Source organism: Myxine glutinosa, chromosome 6, assembly GCF_964187855.1.
Source record: "Myxine glutinosa chromosome 6, kmMyxGlut1.1, whole genome shotgun sequence".
Lineage (NCBI taxonomy): Eukaryota > Metazoa > Chordata > Myxini > Myxiniformes > Myxinidae > Myxine > Myxine glutinosa.
This window is the reverse complement of record NC_136266.1, coordinates 133,920,085-133,946,183: the sequence shown is the minus strand read 5'-3', so window position 1 is coordinate 133,946,183 and position 26,099 is coordinate 133,920,085. Positions and strand designations below refer to the sequence as shown.

The 26,099-nt window shown below is 44.1% G+C and overlaps 1 protein-coding gene across 7 annotated transcripts in view; it reads left to right on the top strand.

Annotated features, from left to right (window-relative positions):
* Positions 1–26,099, top strand: part of LOC137429265 (uncharacterized) — a 103,358-nt gene that overhangs the window by 12,715 nt on the left and 64,544 nt on the right. The window contains exons 2-4 of one of the 7 annotated variants that reach the window (XM_078780552.1): positions 13,274–13,377; positions 19,628–19,715; positions 22,115–24,694. In XM_078780552.1, the coding sequence (XP_078636678.1) occupies positions 22,118–24,085 (1,968 nt within the window). In that variant the 5' untranslated portion in view covers positions 13,274–13,377; positions 19,628–19,715; positions 22,115–22,117 and the 3' untranslated portion in view covers positions 24,086–24,694. Of the gene's footprint in view, positions 1–13,273; positions 13,378–19,627; positions 19,728–22,114; positions 24,695–26,099 lie in introns of those variants that run through there. The other 6 variants (XM_078780553.1, XM_068119234.2, XM_068119233.2 and 3 more) reach the window with 6 other exon arrangements.

Sequence of the window (26,099 nt, the reverse complement as noted above, 5' to 3'; positions counted from 1 at the left end):
GGGGGGATTTGAAACGAGCTGTGTATGCAAGAAACCCCTCAAACATCGCACAGCTAAAAGAATTCTGCATGGAGGAGTGGGCAAAAATTTCTCCCAGTCGATGTCAGAGACTGGTAGACAGTTATAAGAAACGCCTCCTTGAGGTTGTTTCTGCCAAAGGGGGCAATACCACCTATTAGAGCCAAGGGTGTACTTACTTTTTCCACATCCGAAATTTGCATTTATGTTTATTTTAATGATACAATGGACTACAAAATGTAAATGTTTCACGATATTTGTTATATTATATCACCTTTATCTATCAATATTGTTGAAATGAAGATCAAATAGCTGTATGTTGAAATATGTTGAAAAAGTCAAAACTTTACATGGGGTGTACTTACTTTTTCACGTGACTGTGTGTATGTGTGTATGTATGTATGTATGTATGTATATATATATATATATATATATATATATATATATATATATATATATATATATATATATATATATATATATATATATATATATATATATATATTGTTACGGATCTCGGACGTCGGCTCTCGCCTTATCAAGGAGGGTTGAATCTCCTTGTCCTCTTATCTAGCCGACCCGAGTCCTGGAAGTTATAACGTTCCTTCCGGTCGGTGGTAAATAGGGTTGTTGGTCGAGTCTTAGTCCAATTACCTAAGTACTACCACCGGCCGTAAAGCAAGGAGATAACTCCCGCCCGAACCACGGCGTTAGTGGACACGCCGAGCGAAGCGAGCCGCGATTCGGGCCGTTAGCAGGGACTAAACCCGATTATGGTGGTTCCGATCGTGCCACGTTTACCCAATGGAGAAAAGACGGATGTGATCGAATAAGAGGAAACCCAGAAAATAGGAAGAACAGATTGGTTTATTAATTATGTACAACGAAAGAAGAAGAGGAACCGAAAGAAATATACAGGATAGGAAGAGGAAGAAGCAGAACACAGGGCAGCCTTAAACAGACTTATTCTTAATACCCAGGAGAAACGTACACACTCACACGGGGATTGTAGATGGTTGAAGGTCACCAGCGAATCCAGGCTCCAGCACGGCTCCGGTCCAGGCTCCGGTCCAGGTTCCGGTCCAAGCTCCGATCCAGCGGACAAAACCCGGCAGGCAGCTTCGCGAGTAGTTGGAATGCGACCGGACAATTATATAACAGGGGGAAGCTGGTGTCCTATACAACAACAACAACAACATGCATTTTAAAGGCCATTTTCCCTGCCAGGGCGGGGGTTAGCCTTGCGGTCCCCATGACAATCTTCTCCATTTTGCCCTATTTTCTGCATCTCTCCTTGTTAACCCCCTTGCCCGCATTTCTTCTTCCACCATCTTTAGCCAAGTCTTTCTCGGTCTTCCCCGTCTTCTACTTCCTTCTACATTCATTTCCATCACTCATCTCAACCAGTCACTTTCATCCTTCCTCAACACATGACCAAACCATCTCAACCTGTTCCTCTTCACAGCATCAATCACAGACTCTATTCCAATCATCTTTCGCAATTCATCATTTGTCTTCCTCTCTCTCAACGATAATCCGCACATCCATCGAACCATTCGCATTTCCACCCTTTCCAACTTTCATTGCTGCTCTACGTTCATTACCGATGTCTCGCTCCCATAAATCACAACACTTCTCACACATGCAGCATACACCTTTCCCTTCAGCTTCAACGACACTCCCCTCCTCATCAGCACGCCACCCAGTTGCCGAAACTTCTTCCATGCACATCTCACTCGAGCAACCGTTGCCGAGTCTGATCCACCTTCTCCATTCAGCATGTCTCCGAGGTAGCAAAATGTTTTCACACCTTCCAGCTTCACGCCGTCTCCAAGATCCAACTCAACATTTCCTCCATCTGCAGCTCCCTCTGTGCACACCTTACTTTTGAATGTAGCTGCCACACTGGTTAATGACCCTCTTAGACCACTACATTTTTCATGAACCCACTCAGCGCACATTGTACATTAAATGGAGTTCACTCCGACGCCCTTCCTACACACAGCACAGGGCCACTTCCCAGTTCTTTCCACCTCACCACATGCTTTACCACTTGCCATCACCTTCGTCTTTCCGATATTCACCTTCAGACCTTTTGCCTCCATACATTCCTTCCACTTGTTCATCTTTTCCTTCAGTCCATCCATACTTTCCGCAATCAACACCAAATCATCTGCATACAACAACTCCCACGGTAAACCCTCCTTTACGTTCTGAGCCAGCACCTCCATCACAGCTACAAATAGTAGTGGACTGAGTACCGACCCCTGATGCACTCCCACCTTCACCTCAAACTCACCACAGTTCCCGTCCTTCGTCCTTACAGCTGTCCGCGCTCTTTTGTACATTGCCATCACTACTCTGATCAACCATTCCTCCACTCATAACTTCCTCAATGCCCATGTCAATACTTTGCGTGGAACCCTATCGAATGCTTTCTCCAGATCAACAAACCCAAGAAACAAGTTCTTCCTCTTCTCCATGTACTTCTCCTGCAACTGCCTCACAATGAAAAGCGTGTCTGTCGTTCCTCTTCCTGGCATAAATCCAAACTGCATTTTGTCGATCTTCACTTTCTTCCTTATCCTCCTCTCCAACACCCTTTCCAATACCTTCATTCCATGCTCCAATGACTTTATCGCTCGGTACGAGCCATCCTCCAGATGGTCACCTTCCCCTTGTATAGAGGGACGAGGGTACTCTGTTCCCAATCCACTGGAATGCGGCCTTCTTTCACCACCAGATTACAGATCTCTTTAATTCTCTTCACACCCCAACTTCCTGCTGCCTTCAACATATCTCCCACAACTCCTGTTGGCCCTCCCGCTTTTATACTCTTCATTGCTTTTATCGCTTCCTCAACTTCCTTCTCAGTTATCTTCTCTGCCGGTCCTAAAACTGGGTTACTCTCTATGTTGCCATCCCGTTCATTCTCTGTATTCAGCAGCATTTCCATATATCTTTTCCATCTTCCTTTAATTCCATCTGGGTCCACAACGATTTGTCCCACTTCATCCTTCAAGCAACTCACCCCCATCACATCACACCTCTCTTTCGCTATCTGCTTTGCAATCCTGAATACGGCTCTCTGACCCTCTTCCGAATCCTATGGCGTATGTAATAAATGCACACTTGTGCCAAATGCCCCCTCTCTCCAAGGTCCTTTCGCACAGCGCGTTTCCAACCAGTCCTTTACAACGCCAATCATACGACGCCGTCTTGGACAGTTCCCTCATCAAGCACGCCGTATTTCTCTTCACAAAGGTGCGCTCTCCCGATAAGTCCTCCTTTAATAAGGTCCTCCTTTTATCAGTGCCACTGCATCAGTCCTCCAGTAAGTTCTCTCATCAAGCGCGCCATATATCTCATAAGTCCTGTTGCAACGCGCGTTTCCCAGTAAGTCCTGTGAAAGGGCTTTGCGTTCGCGCTTATATAAGTCAAGCAGCGATCGCTACGCGAGCCCAAAAGCCACGCCTCTCAGGCGATCCTACCTCAGCCCTGGTTGGCTGGGCATCACTTACCGGCCATGCCCTGATGGTGAGTTGACGTGGCCACACCTTCTTCCTGGCATTCCGCCCCCTTTCTCGGGCCTTACCTCGTGGCTTATGGCGGCATTGAGCGAGCTCCAGCTCAAGGGCAGCGAACGCTGCTAACAAATGCGCGTAACAAATTGGGAGGGGCCATGGGCAGACTGGAGGGAGCGTAATGGCGTTGCTTGGAGAGGGAGGCTGTTAAAATGGACGAAAGGGCCTACTCCTTATTTGATTGACACAACGCAGATTCAACTATTGGAAACACGGCCTTATCTAAACACATACTAATGAAATAACTGAAGTCCTATGGTGGCCTACGTGTTGCTTGTGGCCTACCTATGGGGTGCAACCTTTAACCTTTTAATAATGTCATATTTATACGTGTGGGTTCTCAAAACCGCAACACTGCACCCCCCCCCCCCTTTTTCCAGGCTCGCCCCGAGCCGAAACAATCAGGACCATCTTTTAAATTAACGTGACACTTAGGTGTGGTTACCCTCTACTTTTAACCTACTACCCTGAGTGCAACAGTTTTAACACTAGATATGTCTCCCCTGCTGCGTTGCGTCCTACCTAACTGACTCACGCCCACAATTAACCGAATTACGGAATTATTTTCAAACTAAACATTTCAGCCGGTGGGGAGCATTATTTACAAGACTACTATTAATTATTTACAACCTGCAACCCAGGACCTGTCTTTTGTGGGAAAAAGCAGAGAGAATTTGAAAAGAGGAAATGCCACTGCAATGCACTGCACCGATACACCATACCCATATGTACCAAAATAAATGCACCATAATAAAAAATGCACCAAAAAGCACCAGCACCAATCTGCACAGAACAACATTTTAAAATAATAAATGATGTCTTCTTGCTTCTCTGCTGGGCCGATGTATCTTGGCTTCTGGCTTCATCTTCTTACTTGATGTTAATTGAGAAAAAGGGCACACACCACGTCCGCTTTTTATTCATGGCCAGCAGGGCCAATGTAGGTGGTCCGACTGCTGGGCATTGATGCCACTTAAAACAGTGGTCCGCAAGCCAGATACTGCTGGCAGCAAAGGTCTGTCCCAGCAGAGATGCCAGGCCACAGAACGTGTGGTCCATAAGTGCCAGGCCACAGAACGTGTGGTCCATAGGGTGTATCAGTGCAGGCAGCAGGCAGCAAGCCTGCAGGCAGCACAATTCAGGGCACCTGTACACTCCCCTCGGACACAAAAGACCATGGTCCATGAGTGGGGAAGGACGACAAAGCAAAGGTTAGCGGGGGGCAAGGGCGCAAGGGTACACATCATAACAAGGTAATGCGACATGAAGAGCGCGGCAGAGCGAGCTGAGAAAGCTCATCCCTAGCCATACGTCACCCCCCATGTCCATCTACACTACCCTTGCCCTTCCCCGTATTTACACCATTTACAACTTTACAAATTCGTCTCTACTGTCACGTCCCCCATATCTCCCCTAATGCCAAATTCGTTACCAATCCCTCCCAAGAAGGAAGGGATGGAATCACAAACAATGTCTCACCCACGTCAAGGTGCGTCTTACCATCCAAAAACTTGCAAAAATCTGGTATGGAATCTTATCACCTCGGTGAGTGGATGCGGATGGTCGAAGAGATTTTCTCCTAACTATACTTCTAATTGACATTAACACTTTAACTACCCGGGGTCTTGCCCTGCAAATCCATTGGCCATCATTACACTATGTGGTTCTAAAAACCAATTCCCATTGCACATACTGTGGTGCTCTCCAATTTGGGGTCTCACTCCCCCGATTTTTCTATACTGTGCCCTCGCACAATTTCAGGGCTGGGTCGTGTGGCTCTCCTAGCAGGTCCTACTTACCTGCGCACCTCCGCCACTGAACGTCACCACCCGAGCTTGCCTAGCTCCTCACTACCCTAACCTGGGGAAGGCCCTCCTGGCGCTCTCACCCCACTATGCCCACCTTGGCATCGGGCTACCCGGGTCCTCCTTCTAGAATCCTCGGGCCCCACTCACAACTACACAACTACCCTAACTGGGGAAGGCCCCTCCTGGCTCTCTCACCCCCTGATCTCTAACTGGCTTCCAGAGCCTACCTGCGGCCTCACCTGGCCAACAGACTACCAGTGGCGAAGTGCCCATAACTACAAATGGTCACGCAACTACCACAACCCCCAAGGAACTGGAGCCGCATGCAGCTGAAGCTCCGAGGGAGTTGGTGACGTAATGTCATGGTCAAGGACCATAACCTCCAACTGGCATCGTTCCGAGCATAACTCCCAAGGGATTCGAACCGCATGCAGTTGAAACCCCAAGGGGATCGGTTACTCCAGACACCAGGTGGGAAATTATGGTGGGCAATGACCATAACTACGAATTCAGCCACATGCCCACCCATTCCACCGACTCTTGCACCCAACAAAACACTACCTTTCCACTACCCGCACCACAGGCGTCAATATCCACCAAAATTTACCTACTCCCTCTACCTACTTTTAAACTACCCTCCCTGGGTATTCGTGAAGGGGTCCATCCTTCCCCCATCCACTCCTTCGCACCATGCACTCCACACTACTCATTCCACACTCCACTCACTCCACACCATTTGTTCCACACAACTCTTCTTCACTTGCACACCATGCAAGCCAATGCACTTAACACAATGACACACATCCTCAATACTCCACTCATACACTTTCACACAGACACACACATCTTTCACGAGCATTGCCTCATTCGCTCAGATTTTGCCACGCTCCAATTCCTAAATTAAACATGCTCACCAGCAAGACTCTCATTCAATTCCTCATTTCATCCTAAACTTCAAGCTCATACACACAGCATCATTTAATCGAACTATTTCCCGCTAATACTGGTACTCTCCCTGTCATCCCTTATACTAAGCACTCCCTCGTCATTATCAGCCACCTACTCTACTCTACGTCCCCACTACCTGTACAAAAGTCACTACTTAAATCTTAGTCTCCTAAAGTCATTTCTAGGTCCCTATACATTATCCAAGCCCTCCCTGGCTAGTTTGCACCGCCAAACCCCATAAATCTATAGCTCCTCTGCCCCAAGAGAAGGGATGGTAGATTTACCACCCCTCTACATCACTATTGCCATTTCCAGTCCACTATCCTTGAGCCTCTCGGTGCGGGAATTCATTTTCACAGCTCGGCTTCGCAAAGCCGAGCAATGCATGCGGTGGTCAGTCTCCTGTAGGTTGGGTCCGTCCGGCATTTTCGATTCTGGGGAGGAGGCATACTCGGGCCGAGGTTCCAAGGTCCATCTCGGTGTGGAACCTTTTGGTCTCCGGCCCGATGACCCAACCTCCCCCGGTCGGAACACCGCACCCGCCAGGGGGCGAAGGTCTGACCTGGCCTTTCTCCCCCGGAATCGTGCCAGTCGCCGCTACGACACGGCACCGACCATACAGGGCGGAGTCCGGCCCGAATCGTGCACAGCGGTCCTTGCGAGACCGCCGCGGCAACAATCCCCACCGGCCCCCGCAGCACACAAAGCGCACCACGCCCTGAGAGCTCGCGTCGTCTACCCGTCAGCCTAACCGCTGCCCCGGTCAGCGTCGATGCTCGAATCGCATTTTCACATCCACATGCGACTCTTCCCGTACTCACAAATCCCATACACTCCGTTACTACACACTCTCGCGCACATTCTTGCGCCCTCATTCTACTCGCACACTCCATTACACACCTTTCTTCCACGCACTCCTCCCGTGCACTCTCCCCCATTACGTACTCCGTAACCACCCCGGGTGTGCACTCTTGCATCCACCCACTCAGCGCACACCTACCCACGGGTGTGCAATCTCCCGCTGCACACCCAATCACGCGCGCTGGTGTGCATTCCCACACACGCTCCTCATCCATCCCAGGTGTGCATTCTCGCACACTCTCCACAACCAACTCACTCTCTGTGTCGCACTCCTCACACTCGGTTTCACACATACACTCCGTTGTGCATTCACTCTCGCTCTGTTTCATACTTGCGCTCCAGCGCCGTTCGCACGCGCGCGCCATTCTCTTTCATACAGTGCACCACGGACCTCCTACGAGTGCCTGGGTGACGTCTGGATCCCAAGCGCACGAAAAATCCTTTCGCGCCAAACCTTTTCGCGCCATATACAGCCCGGCTTACCTTCGGGATCCTCTTCTCCACACGCACCTGCAAATTTTCATTTGGGTTAACAAGTACGGCATCATGATGCGAATACAGACTTTGTGCATACTCCATATTTTCCTCCCGTGATTGATTTTCTAAGTCTGCCGTCCTTTCAAACCCAATTTCCACTATAATGTATTGATTTCATTTTCTTTTTCCTCATTCAGCTCGACGACCGCCGGTGCTAATAAGATAAAATTTTCTAATTCTGCGGTCGTCGGCTTTTCTATCCCCCGTGTCGTGATTTCTATTCTGGTCAACTTGACTGCGCCCTGCTCAAACTCGCTTAACCCACGCTCCTCAAGCCGCGCTACCCCGTCGCATACCGATGTGCCTTTCCCGCTTGACCTGCGGTCTCTGTCTCTCCCCATCTGTTTTATCTCATACCTGGCTTTCTCCCCCGCCAACCCCTCGTTGATTTCTTGGGCTTGGCCATTCACGTCCTCCAATTTGCCCCCTAATTTGTTTTCTTATCCTCCCAATTTACTTTCTAACCCCCCCAATTTGCTGTCTAATCCCCAAAATTTGCTTTCAAATCCCCCAATTTGACTTTCCAATTGCTCCCCCATTCTATTTTCCATTCCCTCACTATCGGCCCTCATTTGTCCCATCTCTTCCCTCAATCCCCCAATTTGGCTTCCCAATTGCTTACTATCGGCCCTCATTTCTCCCATCTCCATTCGTATGACTGCCTGTAGCTGCGCTATGAGGGCCTGCATATCCATTGGCGCCGTGGGCTCGGCTACCGCGGCCATGTGTGCGGCGCCGCCATTTTGTGTGCCTGCAACCCCTACTGCTGCATCCTCATTAATTTCCTCCTCCATTTGCCCCACTTCTTCCCTGGGGTCCTGGGTTGATTCTAACCCTTCCTCTACCCCCTCATTTTCCCCCACCGGCATCCGATCGCCTTGGCTATCCATGGCACGATTTAATTTAGATGTTGTAATAAAATTTCGGCCGCTCGAAATTTTGACCAACTTTTTCCACAGACAAGAAAATTTGGTTTGGGTCCAAATCCCACTCCCCGACACCAATTGTTGCGGCCAATAGCACAATTGGTGTCCAAAATTTGGTCTACTAAATTTTGTCCCAGGTTCCAAATCCCACTCCTGACACCAATTGTTACGGATCTCGGACGTCGGCTCTCCCCTTATCAAGGGGGGTTGAATCCCCTTGTCCTCTTATCTAGCCGACCCGAGTCCTGGAAGTTATAACGTTCCTTCCGGTCGGTGGTAAATAGGGTTGTTGGTCGAGTCTTTAGTGCAGCAGTTAAACACAAAAATTGTGCATTTTATGAGAAAAGCATGAAAATTTTAACATAGTTAGTGCATACTATAAGGTTTATTTTCAGATGTGGAGGGAAGTCAGATTTGACCTCTGAGAACCGTGAGAGGTCAAATCCAAAATGGCCGCCAGTCCACCGAGTCTAATGTTCAAACGCGCTTAATTTTGGAACCAAATAGTGTAGAAAAACATTATACAGTGGTACCTCGGCTTACGAGTTTAATCCGTTCCGTGACGGAGCTCGTAAGCCAAATCGCTCGTAAGTCAAAGCAAATTTTCCCATTCAAATGCATTGAAATGCTATTAATCCGTTCCAGCCTCAAAAAAAAAACACCAATTTTTTTTGTTAGGTGCTTTTAAATAACAAAAATGTACTTTATAAATAACAAATAATGTATAAACAAGCACGACCTCGTATATACTGTACATAATACAAGAGAATGTAAAGAAATAAACTGGTTTTATTAAGCAGAGGAGAAGAGCATGCCAGGTGAGGTGTGCGTGTTGTCGACTTGGCGAGGCAGTACGATCGTACTCCTTCTACGATATGTACGATTTTGAAGCAGAAGGAGTCCATAAAGGCTATAACGCCAGCCAAGGGCGTTACGATTATTTCAAAGCTCCGGACCTCTATCCATGAAGATATGGAGAAGTTGTTGTTTGTGTGGTTGAAGGAGAAGCAGCTCGCAGGAGATACCGTGACCGAGAGCATCATGTGTTTGAAAAGATTGAAACTCGGATATCGAGCACGGACCACGAGGTGTTTTTTCTTTTTTCTTAATCTCGGTTTCAGTGAACTTTTGCTCTGTGCTCACGTGTACTGTACCTGTACCTGTAATGGTACGTCAGAGGATGGCACCTGTTGTCATCATATTAAGTGCAAGATGTTCTGCATCGTAAGTTGGTACACCGTGGTCTTTCGGCGGTGTTTAAGCCGGCCGTCTTGGCTTCTGTCACCATTGGCATTGAGTCTTTCGATGTAGGTAGGTCGTTGTGTGCCGGTGCCTTGGCCGAATTCCTTCATTGCTGCATTGTTAGCTCACCTGGTTTTTTATACCACATCTTTGGTTATCGGACCAGCGAATGACGTCATCTCCTCCAAAGTATGGCTTATTCTCACTTGTCTTGGACGATCTTCTACTTCTAGCCTTCCACCGTGCATTTGGTGTCCACTGTACTTACTGTACAGTGCCTGGTAAAATTGATGTAATGGGTTTTTGACCGTCAACGCCATGAACCGCCATGAACCGTCAACGCCATGAACCGCTAACACTCAAAAGCCCATTTATCGCGCCTTATAAAGCAAAACGCAAACCGAAAGCCATGCCTCTCAAGCGAGGCGTGCTTCCGTGGTCACGTGATCCACAGGTGTAGCTCATTATACCCGCACGCGCGACACGCTTTGGCGGTCACGTGACCAGCCACTCTGGAGGCGGGGATCCCCGCCGATGACGTCACCGGCTGGAGCAAGGAGATTCCTCGCTCATGTATTTCGACGATTGCGTGTTTTATATCCAAGCAGAGATGCTTTCACGGCAAGATAACCGCGTGACCGGAACCGGAAGCCACAACCGGAAAATTCAAAAAAATAAATTTTTTGAGCTCGTACATCGGATCTCGGCTCGTATCCCAAAGCAACAAACCGCCCGAGCGACGGCTCGTATCCCGAAAAACTCGTACGTTGGGGCACTCGTAAGCCGAGGTACCACTGTAGGTGTCATTTCCAACTAAATTGGGGACGCCCAGAGGTGAATGATGCTTTCAATGAACTCCTAGGCATGCCAAGTGAGGTCAGTGAAGGCTCAATCTTACTGCTAGAGCGATTTGTGGTGCTGATGTACGATAGAACCAGTGAGAGCACGGAAGTGAATGATGCCAGGAAACAGCTCTTCACACAGAAGTGTAGAACTCTAGAGAACATTCCTCCAACCCAGGCAACACTCAAGCAGCACATCAAGTGCACTTGCTACCAGGCCAACTGTTGTAACCAGGCATTGGTCATGGATCCAGAGATGCCAGACCCACCTGACTGGGGCTGGACAAAGGAGACAACTGGGTGGCAGCCTCTTGGGAGGACCTCTCACGGTCCTCTGAGGTCAAATCTGACTTCCCTCCACATCTGAAAATAAACCTTATGGTATATACTAACTATGCTAGAAATTTCATGCTTTTCTCAAAAAATGCACAATTTGTTGCAATATGAGAGCTTATCCGCTGTACTACTTAGTCCAATTACCTAAGTACTACCACCAACCATAAAGCAAGGAGATAACTCCCGCCCGAACCACGGCGTTAGTGGACACGCCGAGCGAAGCGAGCTGCGATTCGGGCCGTTAGCAGGGACTAAACCCGATTATGGCGGTTCCGATCGTGCCACGTTTACCCAATGGAGAAAAGACGGATGCGATCGAATAAGAGGAAACCCAGAAAATAGGAAGAACAGATTGGTTTATTAATTATGTACAAAGAAAGAAGAAGAGGAACCGAAAGAAATATACAGGTTAGGAAGAGGAAGAAGCAGAACACAGGGTAGCCTTAAACAGTCTTATTCTTAATACCCAGGAGAAACGTACACACTCACACGGGGATTGTAGATGGTTGAAGGTCACCAGCGAGTCCAGGCTCCAGCCCGGCTCCGGTCCAGGCTCCGGTCCAAGCTCCGATCCAGCGGACGAAACCCGGCAGGCAGCTTCGCGTGTAGTTGGAACGCGACCGGACAATTATATAACGGGGGGAAGCTGGTGTCCTATGGCGTATGTAATAAATGCACACTCATGCCAAACACCCCCTCTCTCCAAGGTCCTTTCGCACAGCGCGTTTCCAACCAGTCCTTCACAACGCCAATCGAACAACGCCGTCCTGGACAGTTCTCTCATCAAGCGCGCCGTATATCTCTTCACAAAGGTGCGCTCTCCCGATAAGTCCTCCTTTAATAAGATCCTCCTTTTATCAGCGCCACTACATCAGTCCTCCAGTAAGTTCTCTCATCAAGCACGCCGTATATCTCATAAGTCCTGTTGCAACGCGCGTTTCCCAGTAAGTCCTGTGAAAGGGCTTTGCGTTTGCACTTATACAAGTCAAGCAGCGATCGCTACGTGAGCCCAAAAGCCACGCCTCTCAGGCGATCCTGGCTCAGCCCTGGTTGGCTGGGCATCGCTTACCGGCCATGCCCTGATGGTGAGTTGACGTGGCCACACCTTCTTCCTGGCGTTCCGCCCCCTTTCTCGGGCCTCACCTCGTGGCTGATGGCGGCGTTGAGCGAGCTCCAGCTCAAGGGCAGCGAACACTGCTAACAAAGGCGTGTAACAAATTGGGAGGGGCCATGGACAGACTGGAGGGCGCGTAATGGCGTTGCTTGGAGAGGGAGGCTGTTAAAATGGACGAAAGGGCCTACTCCTTATTTGATTGACACAACGCAGATTCACCTATTGGAAACACTGCCTTATCTAAACGCATACTAATGAAATAACTGAAGTCCTATGGTGGCCTACGTGTTGCTTGTGGCCTACCTATGGGGTGCAACCTTTAACCTTTTAATAATGTCATATTTATAAGTGTGGGTTCTCAAAACCGCAACAATATATGGTTCAAAGTAAGGTAAGGCATATGGTTCAAAGTACAGCATTTAACCCCTGACTATCTCTTCTCCTACTCCTTCCTTTTGCTTTGATTATTTACCTGTTGATTTTTGTCTTTTTGCACTTGTTTTTTTGTACTCTGTCAAAGCGTCTTTGGGCTTCTTGAAAAGCGCTATATAAAATAAATGTATTATTATTATTATAATATATATATATATATTATATATACATGCATACATAATGTGATCCCCTTCTGCCTGACCCCCTCTCCAAACCCTCTACCACTCTGTTCCTCTCCATCAACCTCACAGTCCTTATACCACCTTCATTTGAATCTCTAAACTTAATGATTTCCACCTGCTGAGCTAATCCCAAACCCCTTAATATAACATTATAAAGGATTATAGCCTACTGGTATACTGCATGTAAGGCATATGGTATGTAAGGCATACTGTATTAGGATAGAGCTCTCCTTGTATGCAACAATGCTCCTGGATGAGAGGAAGAAGAAAATATAATTGATTAGGATATGAAAGAACATCCAATTTGTTGTACCTGCAGAAACACATTTGTCACACAGCAATGTCTAACCTAATTTAAATGCAACTCATTGGGGATGCAGTATTTCACTGCATTGCCTGGGGACACGTATAACATGCCACGTTGTACAAACTTTATTTTGCAGTTCAAACCTCCTACCTGTTGGCAAAAAGCTTGGATTGGAGACGTTGTGCACGTGCGTCACACTGTAAGTGAATGGATTATACGCAAAGAACTGCAAAAAAGGAGGTAACCAAGAAAGTCGTAAATCATTCAAATGGATTACTGTGCAATGGACTTACAATTAAAGAATAGTCGAGTGAATCCGATTATCTTATTTTTACAGTGTCGAGATTATACAATTGTTTGTAATTTCCATCATCACAGTGAAACATGCTTGGTGGGCCTTTGCTATGACTCTAATGACATGCAGCTATCAGTCTTCCACCTGTCGAGACATCATCGTGAACAGGGTTGTCTCTTTCAGTGAAGCTTCATTTTCCATGACCTTCACAATGACTTTGTTGTTCAGCTCAGCACATAATTGTAACATCTGTGGTCCAACGACTGCTGTCATTAGCCTAGTTCCAAACACCTGGCAAACTATTTGCCACAGTAATGTTTCTCTTTGTTTTCTCTCTTGATGGCACATGCTGCCTGACAATCACACTCTGGGACATTATACTTTACAGTAACAACATTTGTTTCTAATGTCAACATGCCTGGAATATCTGAAGATGACATTCTCTCTCTTGTTGGACCTTGAATTTAATGATAGTGAAATTTAAACATAGTATAAGTATGGTGGGGCAGCAGTGTGATGATGAATAATGGTGGGGGATGGAGCAGAGTCTGTTGGGATTCTCACAGGGTCTGTTGAGGTTGGAGCAAGGAACGTTCTGGAATCCGTCCTGGAATGGCATCTGGTGAGGGGAGAGTGCAGGAGTTGTTGGAGGTGGAATCGTGTATCGTGGCATGGATAAGTGGTTATTGGAAGAGGAGTTGTCTGCCGTATGGATAGAGTGGAGGTTTTTGGGAAGTGAAGCGTGCTCTTGTGGAGGTGGAGGGGTTTTGTTTGCGGTGGATTGTAGCCTCTTGCAGATATAATTGAGCCTGACGAGGACAGAGCATGGTGGAATGAAGTCAGGTGTAGAGTGAGTGGAAATTGTTGGATGTAGGAGTTGTTGGAGGTGGAATAGTGTATTGTTTCATGGATAAGGGGTTGTTGGTGTTGTATAGCCCTGGCCAGTTCTCTCGACCAAGCCCGTGGCATAGAGACAGCTCATCGATCATCCAGGAGAGACCCAGAGATCCCCCACATCAAGGATGGTGTATCTCAACTTTAACGAAGTCAGGGCCACGACAGAGTTAGAGAGAGAAGAGACTTCCATGGGGACCGATCAGCACTCTGACCGTGACTGCGCTGCCCTGATGAATCTGGGCAGTGGGGAAGAATGCGGAGGATTTGGCCCCAAACTTGTGTTGGAGTGGGAGGAAGGGTTGAACCGTTGTGAAAAAGCATCCCTGATAGTTGCTGGATAAGGGGTTATTAATAGAAGATGAGTTGTCTCTCGTAAGGATAGAATGGAGGTTTTGGAATGTGAAGGCGGATTCTTGTCCAGGTGGGGTCAGGGTTATTGAAGGTAGAATGGAGCCACTTGGGGACAGAATTGAGCCTTGTCATGATGGAGCATGGTGGAATTGAATTGTTTTCTGTTATGAATGTGGGTTAGCATTGTCATGAGTTTGTATTGAGGTGGGGTGCCATGGCCCTGTAGATCCTATTGATCATCTTGCTATAATCTGTTTGTTGCGATTCAATCACAAGACAGCCCAGCAGTTTGACTTCTACAATTATTATGCTGATGCAGTCATCAGCCTATATCAGACAAACTGATGTATCCAGAGCATTGGCATAAAAAAAAAGTTATACAAACCTTATATATATATATATATATTATATAGTAACCGTGGCGTCTGTCTGTGTGTGTTCATCTGTCTTCTGTCTTCTGTCTCCCATTTGGGGTGGCTGCTTCCTGCACTGTGTTGGAAAAGCTGCTGATTGGTTATTTTGCATTTCATTTCACTTTTCTTCATGCAATATAGCCAGTCACTTTATTATCTCTTCCAGTAATATTTAAAATAAACATGAACATCGGCTGGATGAAAGTAGATTTAATACAGACCTTCATGGAGTAACATAAAATTTAAAATACCAATATTTTGCTCTCTTTTCAGACAAATCCAACTTCCGCCACCTGATGTTGCACCACCATTTAGCGGTGGGTGGTATAAGTAACTCAGAGCTTTGGCTCTGAACAAAACCAAGAGTGTAACACAATTAACCTTTTTAAAATCCATGAAATAATTTAAATTGATAGAACAACTTATATTTTTCCCATCACCGGCAATGGGTACTTTTGCTTGCTTTTCCCATCACTGTGAACAGGTACTTTTGCTTGCATTCCCATCACCAGAATAGCAGAATTAGTACTTTTGTGAGTATAAACTATAAAACTAGGACATACTACAATGTCAATAATAATAATATTTATTAATCCCCAATTTAATAATCATATCAGCAAGGCACATGCCAGTTATATATTCAATATTGTACATTTGTAAGTCAATTAACTTCAGGTGTACTCAGATTGCATATTAACTCGGCAATACACACATGATAACCAATCATTTCATAATTAAGAAATGTAAGAAAAAACTCTGCACATTTTTACTGAACACAAAGAACAAAGACATTGCACGAACACTGATACAATCAGAAAATTGCATTAACTGGGCCCCATTATTTTTATACTCTGGTCACATGAATACCTCAGCAGGTGTTGACGTTTTGCTGTGGTGGAGGGACGATGTTTGAAATCTGAGATTATTGTGCCATGCTTCATCCTGTGCAATCCACTGACCACCTAGAACCAGACAAAACTCAACAATTAAGGAACTGCATTCACACATCATTTGGGTCATTGCCTGTAGGCATGTCACACAGTTTCTCACCAAGGAAGTCAAACATGGTTGACCCTCTTGTTCAAAGATGCCCGACTGCCTTTTAATGAATTTGAGCTGTTTTTATGGGGTGCTGCCTTTCCATCAGTTGCCTGTCTCACTCAGCTGTTGTCATGCAAGTTTTGTTCTATTTATAGTGAATCTTCTTTAAAAATATGTGTGTGTGTGTGTGTGTGTGTGTATATATATTATGTTTGTGGGGGGTGGGTGAAGAAATACCTTAAGAAAGTCAGGAATGTGTAGGGTTTAGTATGGATCGTGTAACGCGAAGAAGAAGAAGAAGCCATCTCGATGTACATAAGCAGGGTAAATGTTCAGGTTAACCCCAGTCCGCAGGCGTTGGTCCACAAAAACACACACACACACACACACACACACACACACACACATTTATACACATACATACACACACACACACACACACACATATATATATATATATATATATATATATATATAACACACACACACACACACACACACACACACACACACACACGGTGCATTCAGAAAGTATTCAGACCCCTTCACTTTTTCACATTTTGATATGTTGCAGCCTTATGCTGAAATCCTTTAAATTCATTTTTTCCCTCATCAATCTACACTCAATACCCCATAATGACAAAGAGAAAACAGGATTTTAGAAAGTTTTGCAAATTTATTAAAAAGAAAAAACTGAAATATCACATTTACATAAGTATTCATACCCTTTGCTATGACACTTGCAATTTATCTCAGGTGCCTCCCATTTCTCTTGATCATGTTTGGGATGTTTCTACACCTTGATTGGAGTCCACCTGTGGTAAATTCAATTGATTGGACGTGATTTGGAAAAGCACACACCTGTCTATAAAAGGTCTCACAGCTGACAATGCATATCAGAGCAAAAACCAAGCCATGAGGTCGAAGGAACTGACTGCAGAGCTCAGAGATAGGATTGTGTCAAGGCACAGATCTGGGGAAGCCTGCAAAAAAATCTCTGCTGCATTGAAGGTTCCCAAGAGCACAGTGACCTCCATAATTCTTAAATGTAAGAAGTTTGGAACAACCAGGACTCCTCCTAGAGCTGGCCACCCGGCCAAACTGAGCAATCGGGGGAGAAGGGCCTTGGTAAGAGAGGTGACCAAGAACCTGATGGTCACTCTGGCTGAGCTCCAGAGATCCTGTGTGGAGATGGGAGAAACTTCCAGAAGGACAACCATCACTGCAACACTCCACCGATCTGGGCTTTATGTCAGAGTGGCCAGACGGAAGCCTCTCCTCAGTGAAAGACATATGAAAGCCCACAGAATGTTGTTTCTCACAGTCTGAGAGTCCTTTAGGTGCTTTTTTGCAAACTCCAAGCGGGCTTTCATGTAGTTATCGACCAGGAAGGGGTCAAATGAGGTTCAGCAGTTACACTCGCACTTGTCCTTTCAAGAAAATTTGAAAGTTACCCTGAGAACCATCCCAAAAGGTCATTTTTGTAAAAGATGCCAAGGATCTTCAACATCCACAAGCATTTCAGGCAGTCAGTTTTACAACTGTCCAAAGGTCAGATTGCTCTATGTAATGCCCCCTCTGCTGCATCAGATAGTTTTACCCCATTTGCACCCCTTTGGAAATGAAGGCAGACAATACAGGTCAGAGCAAAATATGTCAACGCAGAGTTAGCTGTCCATATCTGTCACCAAAATGATGGTGATATTAATATGAAATATGTTCCCATTTTGTAGCAACTATGAGATTCATGAGCAGTTCGCAACTTGGTTATTTCATGAAGATCTTCTGAATGAAACAAAGTTTTTAATGTAAATCAGATACATTCTTTCCAAACAAAATAAGAACATATACAAATATCAATCTGGTGAATGGCTTGTCATATACAACGATTCAGCAATTTATCACCAAGAAGGAATATTATTCTGCTCTCAATGACTTCCTCAAAGGTCAAATCCATTCCTTCAGACACCACATCATTCAACCTTCCATCCTCCACTACACATCTACTTAGAACTTTAAATGCCAAAATTCCTCGCTCCTTATAGTGGGGTCGGCCAGGAAAGGTCTCTCCGTTATGCTTTTACCCCCATCACCTCTAGTCTTACTCACTCTGCCCTATCTGCCCTCTGACCATCTCCAGCAACACCAGGATACTCATGCTCTTTGAGTAACTTCCAAAATCCCATCTTGCAACACACACTTTTATTTTCACTTTTCTCCCGTTTGTGGAATTTAATCCCACTCTTCTTCAAATCAGTGGTATACCACCATCTCATGTCATCCCCCATTCCTACTCACAATCCTTTCTACCCACATTGACCCGACATAACCTATCCCAAATCCTCAAACTTGCACGTGTCTGCGTTCCCTTCTCACATCTCTCTCATCTTTTCCTGTTCATTAAATTATTTCCCCTGCTTGTTGTGTTCAACTGTTGCACCATTACCCCATTGTCAGATCATTACCTTTTTACCCTGCGCTTGCAAAGCGAAAATCAGGGTTAAGCATTCGGGTGCGTACGTGCGTACGTCTGCATTTTTAAAATTCATTTTCTCGGCAACCGTTGGTCCGATTGGCACGAAATTTTACCATAGGAGCGCCTCCTCCTTGAGAATATTTTTTTATGATAATCATCACGTCATAGGTTATGTGGTACAGAAGCCATCTTGGAAAAACCGAAAAACTCCAAAACCGCTCTTTGGAAAAAATTGAAACGTGGCTCGTTGTAAAATACTCCATGTGGGGAATAGGTGTTGTTAACGATGATCTCATTAGTGCCATAATTCTGATGTCATAATTCCACAGGGACAACGCTTTGTTTGATCAGTTTGAAATTTATTGAGCGTGATCTATGCAAATATTAGAAAATATAAATTTATGATGTCACGACTCACGTGGTTTGGCAGCCATATTGGATCAAAGAAAAAAAACGTTCAAAAACAGAAGAGTCGGCTCGCACCCAGTTGACTGTGAAGGTTAAGTATTCTATGAATAGCATCTAGTTTTACCCTGTATCAGGTCTTTCTTCCGGGACTTTAAATGTTGTGTAAAAAAATAAGAGATTAAATCAGCTTCGAGTGTCAAATTATGCACAGAATATTGAACATTGCAAATCACATGAACAAATATACCTTTACCAAATGAAAGCAATTACATTTTGAGGGCTTCAGGCAGAATGTAATAAGAAATTTATATCATATCTTACCTGTTAATAATTTCGTGGAGTACAATGAAAAACTTTCTGGACCAATATGTTACATCATCAGCCACGTGAAGACCTGTCACAGAGAAAAAAACAGAAAAATTGATCGCAGTTATTATAAACTGTGTCAGCATAACGACTTTCTGTTTTGGCGTAATCTTCAAAGGAATGGAAATCACGGCTGGATGAAGCCTGAGGAATACACAGAACAGAAAATAAATTACTGAGCACAATCCTGGGGGTTATGCAGCAACATCTGTAATGTGTGATGGAAGTTTCGTTTTCCTGCAGGAACGTGTAATTGGGGGTTCGACTGTGGCTTCATCAGAGCACGGAGAGCCTTTACAAGTACGACTTGGAAGCAAAAACATCATACCAGGTGCGAAAAAAGGTGTTTATGAATTGTTATTTTTGCCATAAAAAGTACATTTCTACACACATACAAAATGGATTAAGGAATAGTGGGGAAATGGAGAGCATTCAATGTACAATAATAATAATAATAATAATAATAAATTCTAAAATATTATAATCACATAATAAATAATAATAATAATACATTTTGCCAATTAAATAATAAATAATAATATATAATAAATAAAATATATAATAATAATAAATTATCCATAATATATTAATAAAATTAAAAAAATTGTTAATAAATAATAATATTATAAATACAAATATAATAATAAATAATAATTTAATAATAATATAATAAATAATAATAATAAAAATAATAAAATAAGTACTACAACAATAATTACAGTATAATAATAATAATAATAATAATAATGTAATACATTTTATGAGATACTTTTTATTATTATACCAGATGAGTACCAGTCCGTATTTTAAAATACGTTACAATGATGGTTGGAATCATTTTGTAGTTTCTAATCAGTTTGGTGTTATTATGTGTGATGCCAACCAAGATCTAGTTACAATCCTGGGTCTTCTTCCTTTATCTCCTATATATGACACCACTGTCCATGGATTGAAAAAAAAATCGATTATATAGTCTTTCTTTGGCATTGTAAAGCTAATATATTTTCTGGAAGCTCATGAATAATCAGTGATGTTTCTTGGGAAATACTCTCAGTCTGTTAAAAGCTTCAGTAAGAGGCACACCAGGAATCCATTTTGAACTCGTTAGGTACATCTTTTTTGGCAAAATAATTTGACGACGACAATTCATTCAAACCTGTAAATTCCACCGAAAATGGTAATACATTTCTTCTTTCCTATATTCAAAACCAATCGCCTTTGAGCTGCCTAGCCTGGGTTCAAATCCTGACTCAACTATGAACTGTCACCCTGGTGTTTATCATGCAGAGTGATGTATCAATGTGTGAGCCGTCCCTCCGAAAGATGTTTAGCGAGGAGACCCATCTGCTGACACTGGTCTTTGAGGGATGTCTAGTCTTTCGTGAATAATAGGCGAGTCTGCATCACGGAGACCCTGGCTAAACTTTAAATCCCTGCCCTGATTGACAGGTGTGAAAGTAATGGCAAACCTCCCAGCATTCACTTTACCAAGAGATTTCTTCGGCAGCACCAATGTTCTGCAAAGAGTCTGATACATGGATGATGATATTCAAATCATGGATAAATCACTGCTCTCAAAAAACCATTGTAATCAAGCAAGCGATTCTTGTTCATCATGGGATGCTGAAAATGAATCCTAAAGTCCTTTTCCATTCTGTCCTTGCAGATATAATTCAGAAACTAAATGGTAAAACAAAACTATTGCTAGTTTACAGTCACGTGAAAAAGTAAGTACACCCATGTAAAGTTTTGACTTTTTCAACATATTTCAACATACAGCTATTTGATCTTCATTTCAACAATATTGATAGATAAAGGTGATATAATATAACAAATATCATGAAATATTTACATTTTGTAGTCCATTGTATAATTTAAATAAACATAAATGCAAATTTCGCATGTGGAAAAAGTAAGTACACCCTTGGCTCTTATAGGTGGTATTGCCCCCTTTGGCAGAAACAACCTCAAGTAGGCGTTTCATATAACTGTCTACCAGTCTCTGACATCGACTGGGAGAACTTTTTGCTAACTCCTCCATGCAGAATTCTTTCAGCTGTGCGATGTTTGAGGGGTTTCTTGCATGCACAGCTCGTTTCAAATCCCCCCACAACATCTCGATGGGATTTAGATCCGGGCTTTGACTTGGCCATTCCAGAACCCTCCATTTCTTTCTTTTCAGCCATTCCTTGGTGGATTTACTGGTATGTTTAGGGTGATTGTCATGTTGCAAGGTCCACCTTCGGTTGAGCTTCAACTTTCCGACAGATGGCCTCACATTATCCTCAAGCACCCTCTGGTACAATGAAGAATTCATAGTGGATTTTATGATGGTGAGCTGCCCAGGCCCTGATGCAGCAAAGCTGCCCCAAACCATAATATTTCCACCACCATGCTTTACAGTAGTAAGGGAAACATATGAAAATCTGTTAACTAAATTGTTACCAAAAAATTTCTTCACCAATATGTTTGTAAAGGTGTGTAATAACATGTGTTAAAATGTTTAAGGTCAACTCCCGTGGGAAACCCAGAAAAAAAGCTGTTGAATTCGGGTACCGAAAAATTATTTTCGAGAATTTTTATTTTTTTTAATCGGCCCTTAAGTAACTTATGAGGAGTCAAATAAGGGTTTTTCATGATTCTGAGTTGATTGTTAACATTTATATTTCACCACAGACACTCCTTTGTGGAAAAATAATTTCTAAATATATCTCATTTTCTACTTTGCAGGACATGGAGTCTAGCAATATGGATGAAGTCGTTACTCCACCTGTGCTCAATTGCTTCATCTGTGCACGCTCGGATACACCAGCTGAAAGGCTCATACAGGCAACTCCAAAGGGATACTCAACTTTATTGAAACAAGCAGAAACTCTCGAAAATGTTACTGTTGTGGAACGTATGAAGGAGGCTCAAAAGGAAGGAAAACTGAGGTACCACCAGAAGTGTAAAAATGATCTGTACAACAACTTTGTTGCAACCACAAAGAAGTCAGCTCAAGCATCAAAGGCAGAGAAAGAGTCATCAAAGTTGAAGAGAAGACACACTACTTGTGAGTTCAGTTCATCAACTGGCTGCAGTTCTAGAAGATCACAGTCAGTTGACCTCCTGTATAAGGATGTATGCATTCTTTGCAACCAACCAGCCCAGCTCTACAAAAATAATCCAGCACAAGCTAGAAAGAAACACAGAGTGCCAGATAATTTGACTGCAGATACACTGAAGGCAAGCTTGCTGAAGACAGCACGGAGTCGCGGGGATGACTGGGGCACTGAAGTCACTGGACGCCTGGAAGGGATCAACGACTTGGTAGCAGAAGAAACACTGTACCATTTGCGATGCAAACTTATGTTTGCGAGAGGTGACAGTTTGTCCAAGACTGATGAGGAAGGAAAAAGGAAGAGAGGACAGAGGAGTATTGATGAGGAGCGAGAGGCAGTTTTTATTGAATTATGCGAATGGTTAGACTCAGAATTAGAGCATGGGGTAATGAACATGGACCAAGTCCATGAAAAGCTGCAGGAGTTTGATCAGTCACCAGAGAAGAGCCTTTCTTATTCAAAGCATTGGCTAAAGATAAAACTTCTAGAGAAATACGAAGACACCTTGTATTTCACAACACAGGAAAGAAGGGCAGATGTACTCTGTCTCAAAGATGGCACCGACAATATTCTGCGAGGGCATCATGCTAATCTTGACCATGGAGATGAGAAGACTCAGATCATAAAGACGGCACTCAAGTTCATATCCAATGATATTGCCTTGATTGATTTAGGTCCAAAGTCATACCCCACCACACACAGTATGACTGACATCGATAGTCAGCTGACACTTGTTCCTGCAAGCCTTCAGATGTTCTTGAGACCGATTGTCAAGACAGACGAAAGAGTTGCCGTTTGGGGGCAGAATTTTATTAAGGCCTGTCGACCTCGGTCTGGAGAATTGCCACACCAAATGGGGCTTGCCATACAACTTGATCATAGATTTGGGTCAAAATGGATGCTCAACAAGTTCCACCGGCTGGGATACACTGAGTCTTACATGGAGACACAAAACTACAAATACTGCTTCCTTAATAGTAGGAGTGGAGATGATGTTCCAGATACTTCTGGCACTCTTGACACCATTGTGGAGGAAACCGATGAACAGATCAATGATGAGGTTGCGGTTGATGCTGCGCTTGAGGATCAATCAGTGATGACAGCCAAAGTGCCAGCCAGTGAAAGTGAATTGTCAAGTAATGATCAGGTGGTCTTTATGGAGGTTGGGGAAACAAACAATGCAGTCACTCAGTTTGTTGGAGACAATATAGATTTAAACATTGTCTCTATTCACGGAAACACTCCCTTTCACTCAATGGGTTGGATCGAAGTCACCTCTCCGGCACCACCTTTGCCAGATCCACAGACAACAGCAGCTTTCCCCCGGGTGAAGTTGAAGGCACTCGACAAAGCTAAGATCCTGAGAGGAACTGAGGTAAAGATTATTCCATTTACGAACAGGAAACAGATAGGAACGAACGCGATCATGTTTCTCCCCCTCGCTGAGCTTTCCTCCTCCCTGGCTCATGATCAGCCACTCCTCACTCCAGGTGACACACTCTGGGCAGCGGGGTGGGTGATCAAAGCCAACGATCCTGAGTTCCCACACTCCAACTGGAATGCCTGGATGAAGAGATTCCATGCTAATGACATTGGGTGAAATTCGGTACAACATGTTCTCAAGGAAGGCAGCGGCAGGAGTGATCAAACCAGAGACTCTACCTCCAACAGAGGGTGCAGCTGCACAACATTCACTCCGTGCCTACCTGCAGACCCGGGACTGGATCCTTCTACAGAGCATGTCTCTGAACCCCAGTGACTATGGATGGACAATAGGTGTGCATGGGTATGAGCCAGTTCCAACACTGGACCCCACGGCTCCTGAGGAGCTATTGCAGTTCACGAGCTGTAATTGTCATGGAGATTGCAGCAACCGGCGATGCAGCTGCAAGAAGAATGGGGTCACGTGCATCTCGGCCTGTGGAGTCTGTAATGGCATTACATGCAGAAACTGTAGTCATGATGTTGTTGAGTCTGAAGAAGACATAGACAATGACTGTTGAAACTTCTGACATTGTGAATGAGAAATAACTCTTGAGTATTATATATGTATGTGAAATAAAAGCTACTTTGTGTGTAAATGTAAAAGTGAAAATATAAATGTTAACAATCAACTCAGAATCATGAAAAACCCTTATTTGACCCCTCATAAGTTACTTAAGGGCCGATTAAAAAAATAAAAATTCTCGAAAATAATTTTTCGGTACCCGAATTCAACAGCTTTTTTTCTGGGTTTCCCACGGGAGTTGACCTTCAACATTTTAACACATGTTATTACACACCTTTACAAACATATTGGTGAAGAAATTTTTTGGTAACAATTTAGTTAACAGATTTGTGAAATATCTCATAAAATGCCCTTACTACAGTTGGTATCAGGTTCTTGTGGTCAAATGCTGTCTTTGGTTTTCACCAAACATGTCTTCTGGTACTGTGGCCAAATAGCTCGACCTTTGACTCATCTGTCTGGAGCACATTGTTCCAGAAGTGCTGGTCTTTGCCGAGGTGTTCATTGGCAAACTTTAGTCTTGCCTTGATGTTCTTTCTGGACAGCAAAGGTTTCCTCCTGGCACACCTCCCATGTAGATCAAATTTGTGCAGCCTCTTTCTAATGGTAGACTCGTGCACTTTGACATCAACAGTGGCAAGAGCTACCTGCAGGTCCCGTGATGACATTCTGCAGTTCTTAGAGACTTCTTTCAGCATTTTGCGGTCTGCTTTCGGGCTGAACTTGCTGGGGCGGCCTGACCTGAACAAGTTGGCAGTTGTTTCGAATCTTCTCCACTTGTAGATGATCTTACGGACTGTCGAATGATTGATTTCTAATTGTTTGGAGATCTTTTTAAATCCCATCCCAGACTCGTAGGCATCTATAACCTTCTTTCTGAAGGCCTCAGAGAGCTCTTCTGATCTAGGCATGGTGACGCCGCACACTTCAACAACAAAGAGCAAACCAAACGAAATGTCTGAAGGTTAAATAAGACAGGTTCCTCCAAGATCCTCTCTAATGATGTTCTAATCATTTGCACCTGAGCTGGTGCACCCGATTCTAATTTTAGGTATTTGAAGTAGTGATAAATGTAGGGGTGTACTTACTTTTTCCACATGCGAAATTTGCATTTATGTTTATTTAAATTATACAATGGACTACAAAATGTAAATGTTTCATGATGTTTGTTATATTATATCACCTTTATCTATCAATATTGTTGAAATGAAGATCAAATAGCTGTATGTTGAAATATGTTGAAAAAGTCAAAACTTTACATGGGGTGTACTTACTTTTTCACATGACTGTATATCACCAACCATATTATTTTATCATAGACTTGAAGAATTGGTATGGGAATCAAAAGCAAGCCAAACAGGTTCACATAACTCCTTTGGCAACATTATGAATGAATAGAGGACAAAGGCTTTGCAAAGTTTGCTTTAGTTTGTCTGAATCAAAATAGCTCAATGCCATCTTTAATTTCTCCAATTTTAATTTATATTTAATGCATGATCTGAGGCTCATAGTGGAGCTGACACACACACACACACACACACACACACACACACACACACACACACACACACACACACACACACACACACACTCACAGAAGAACACA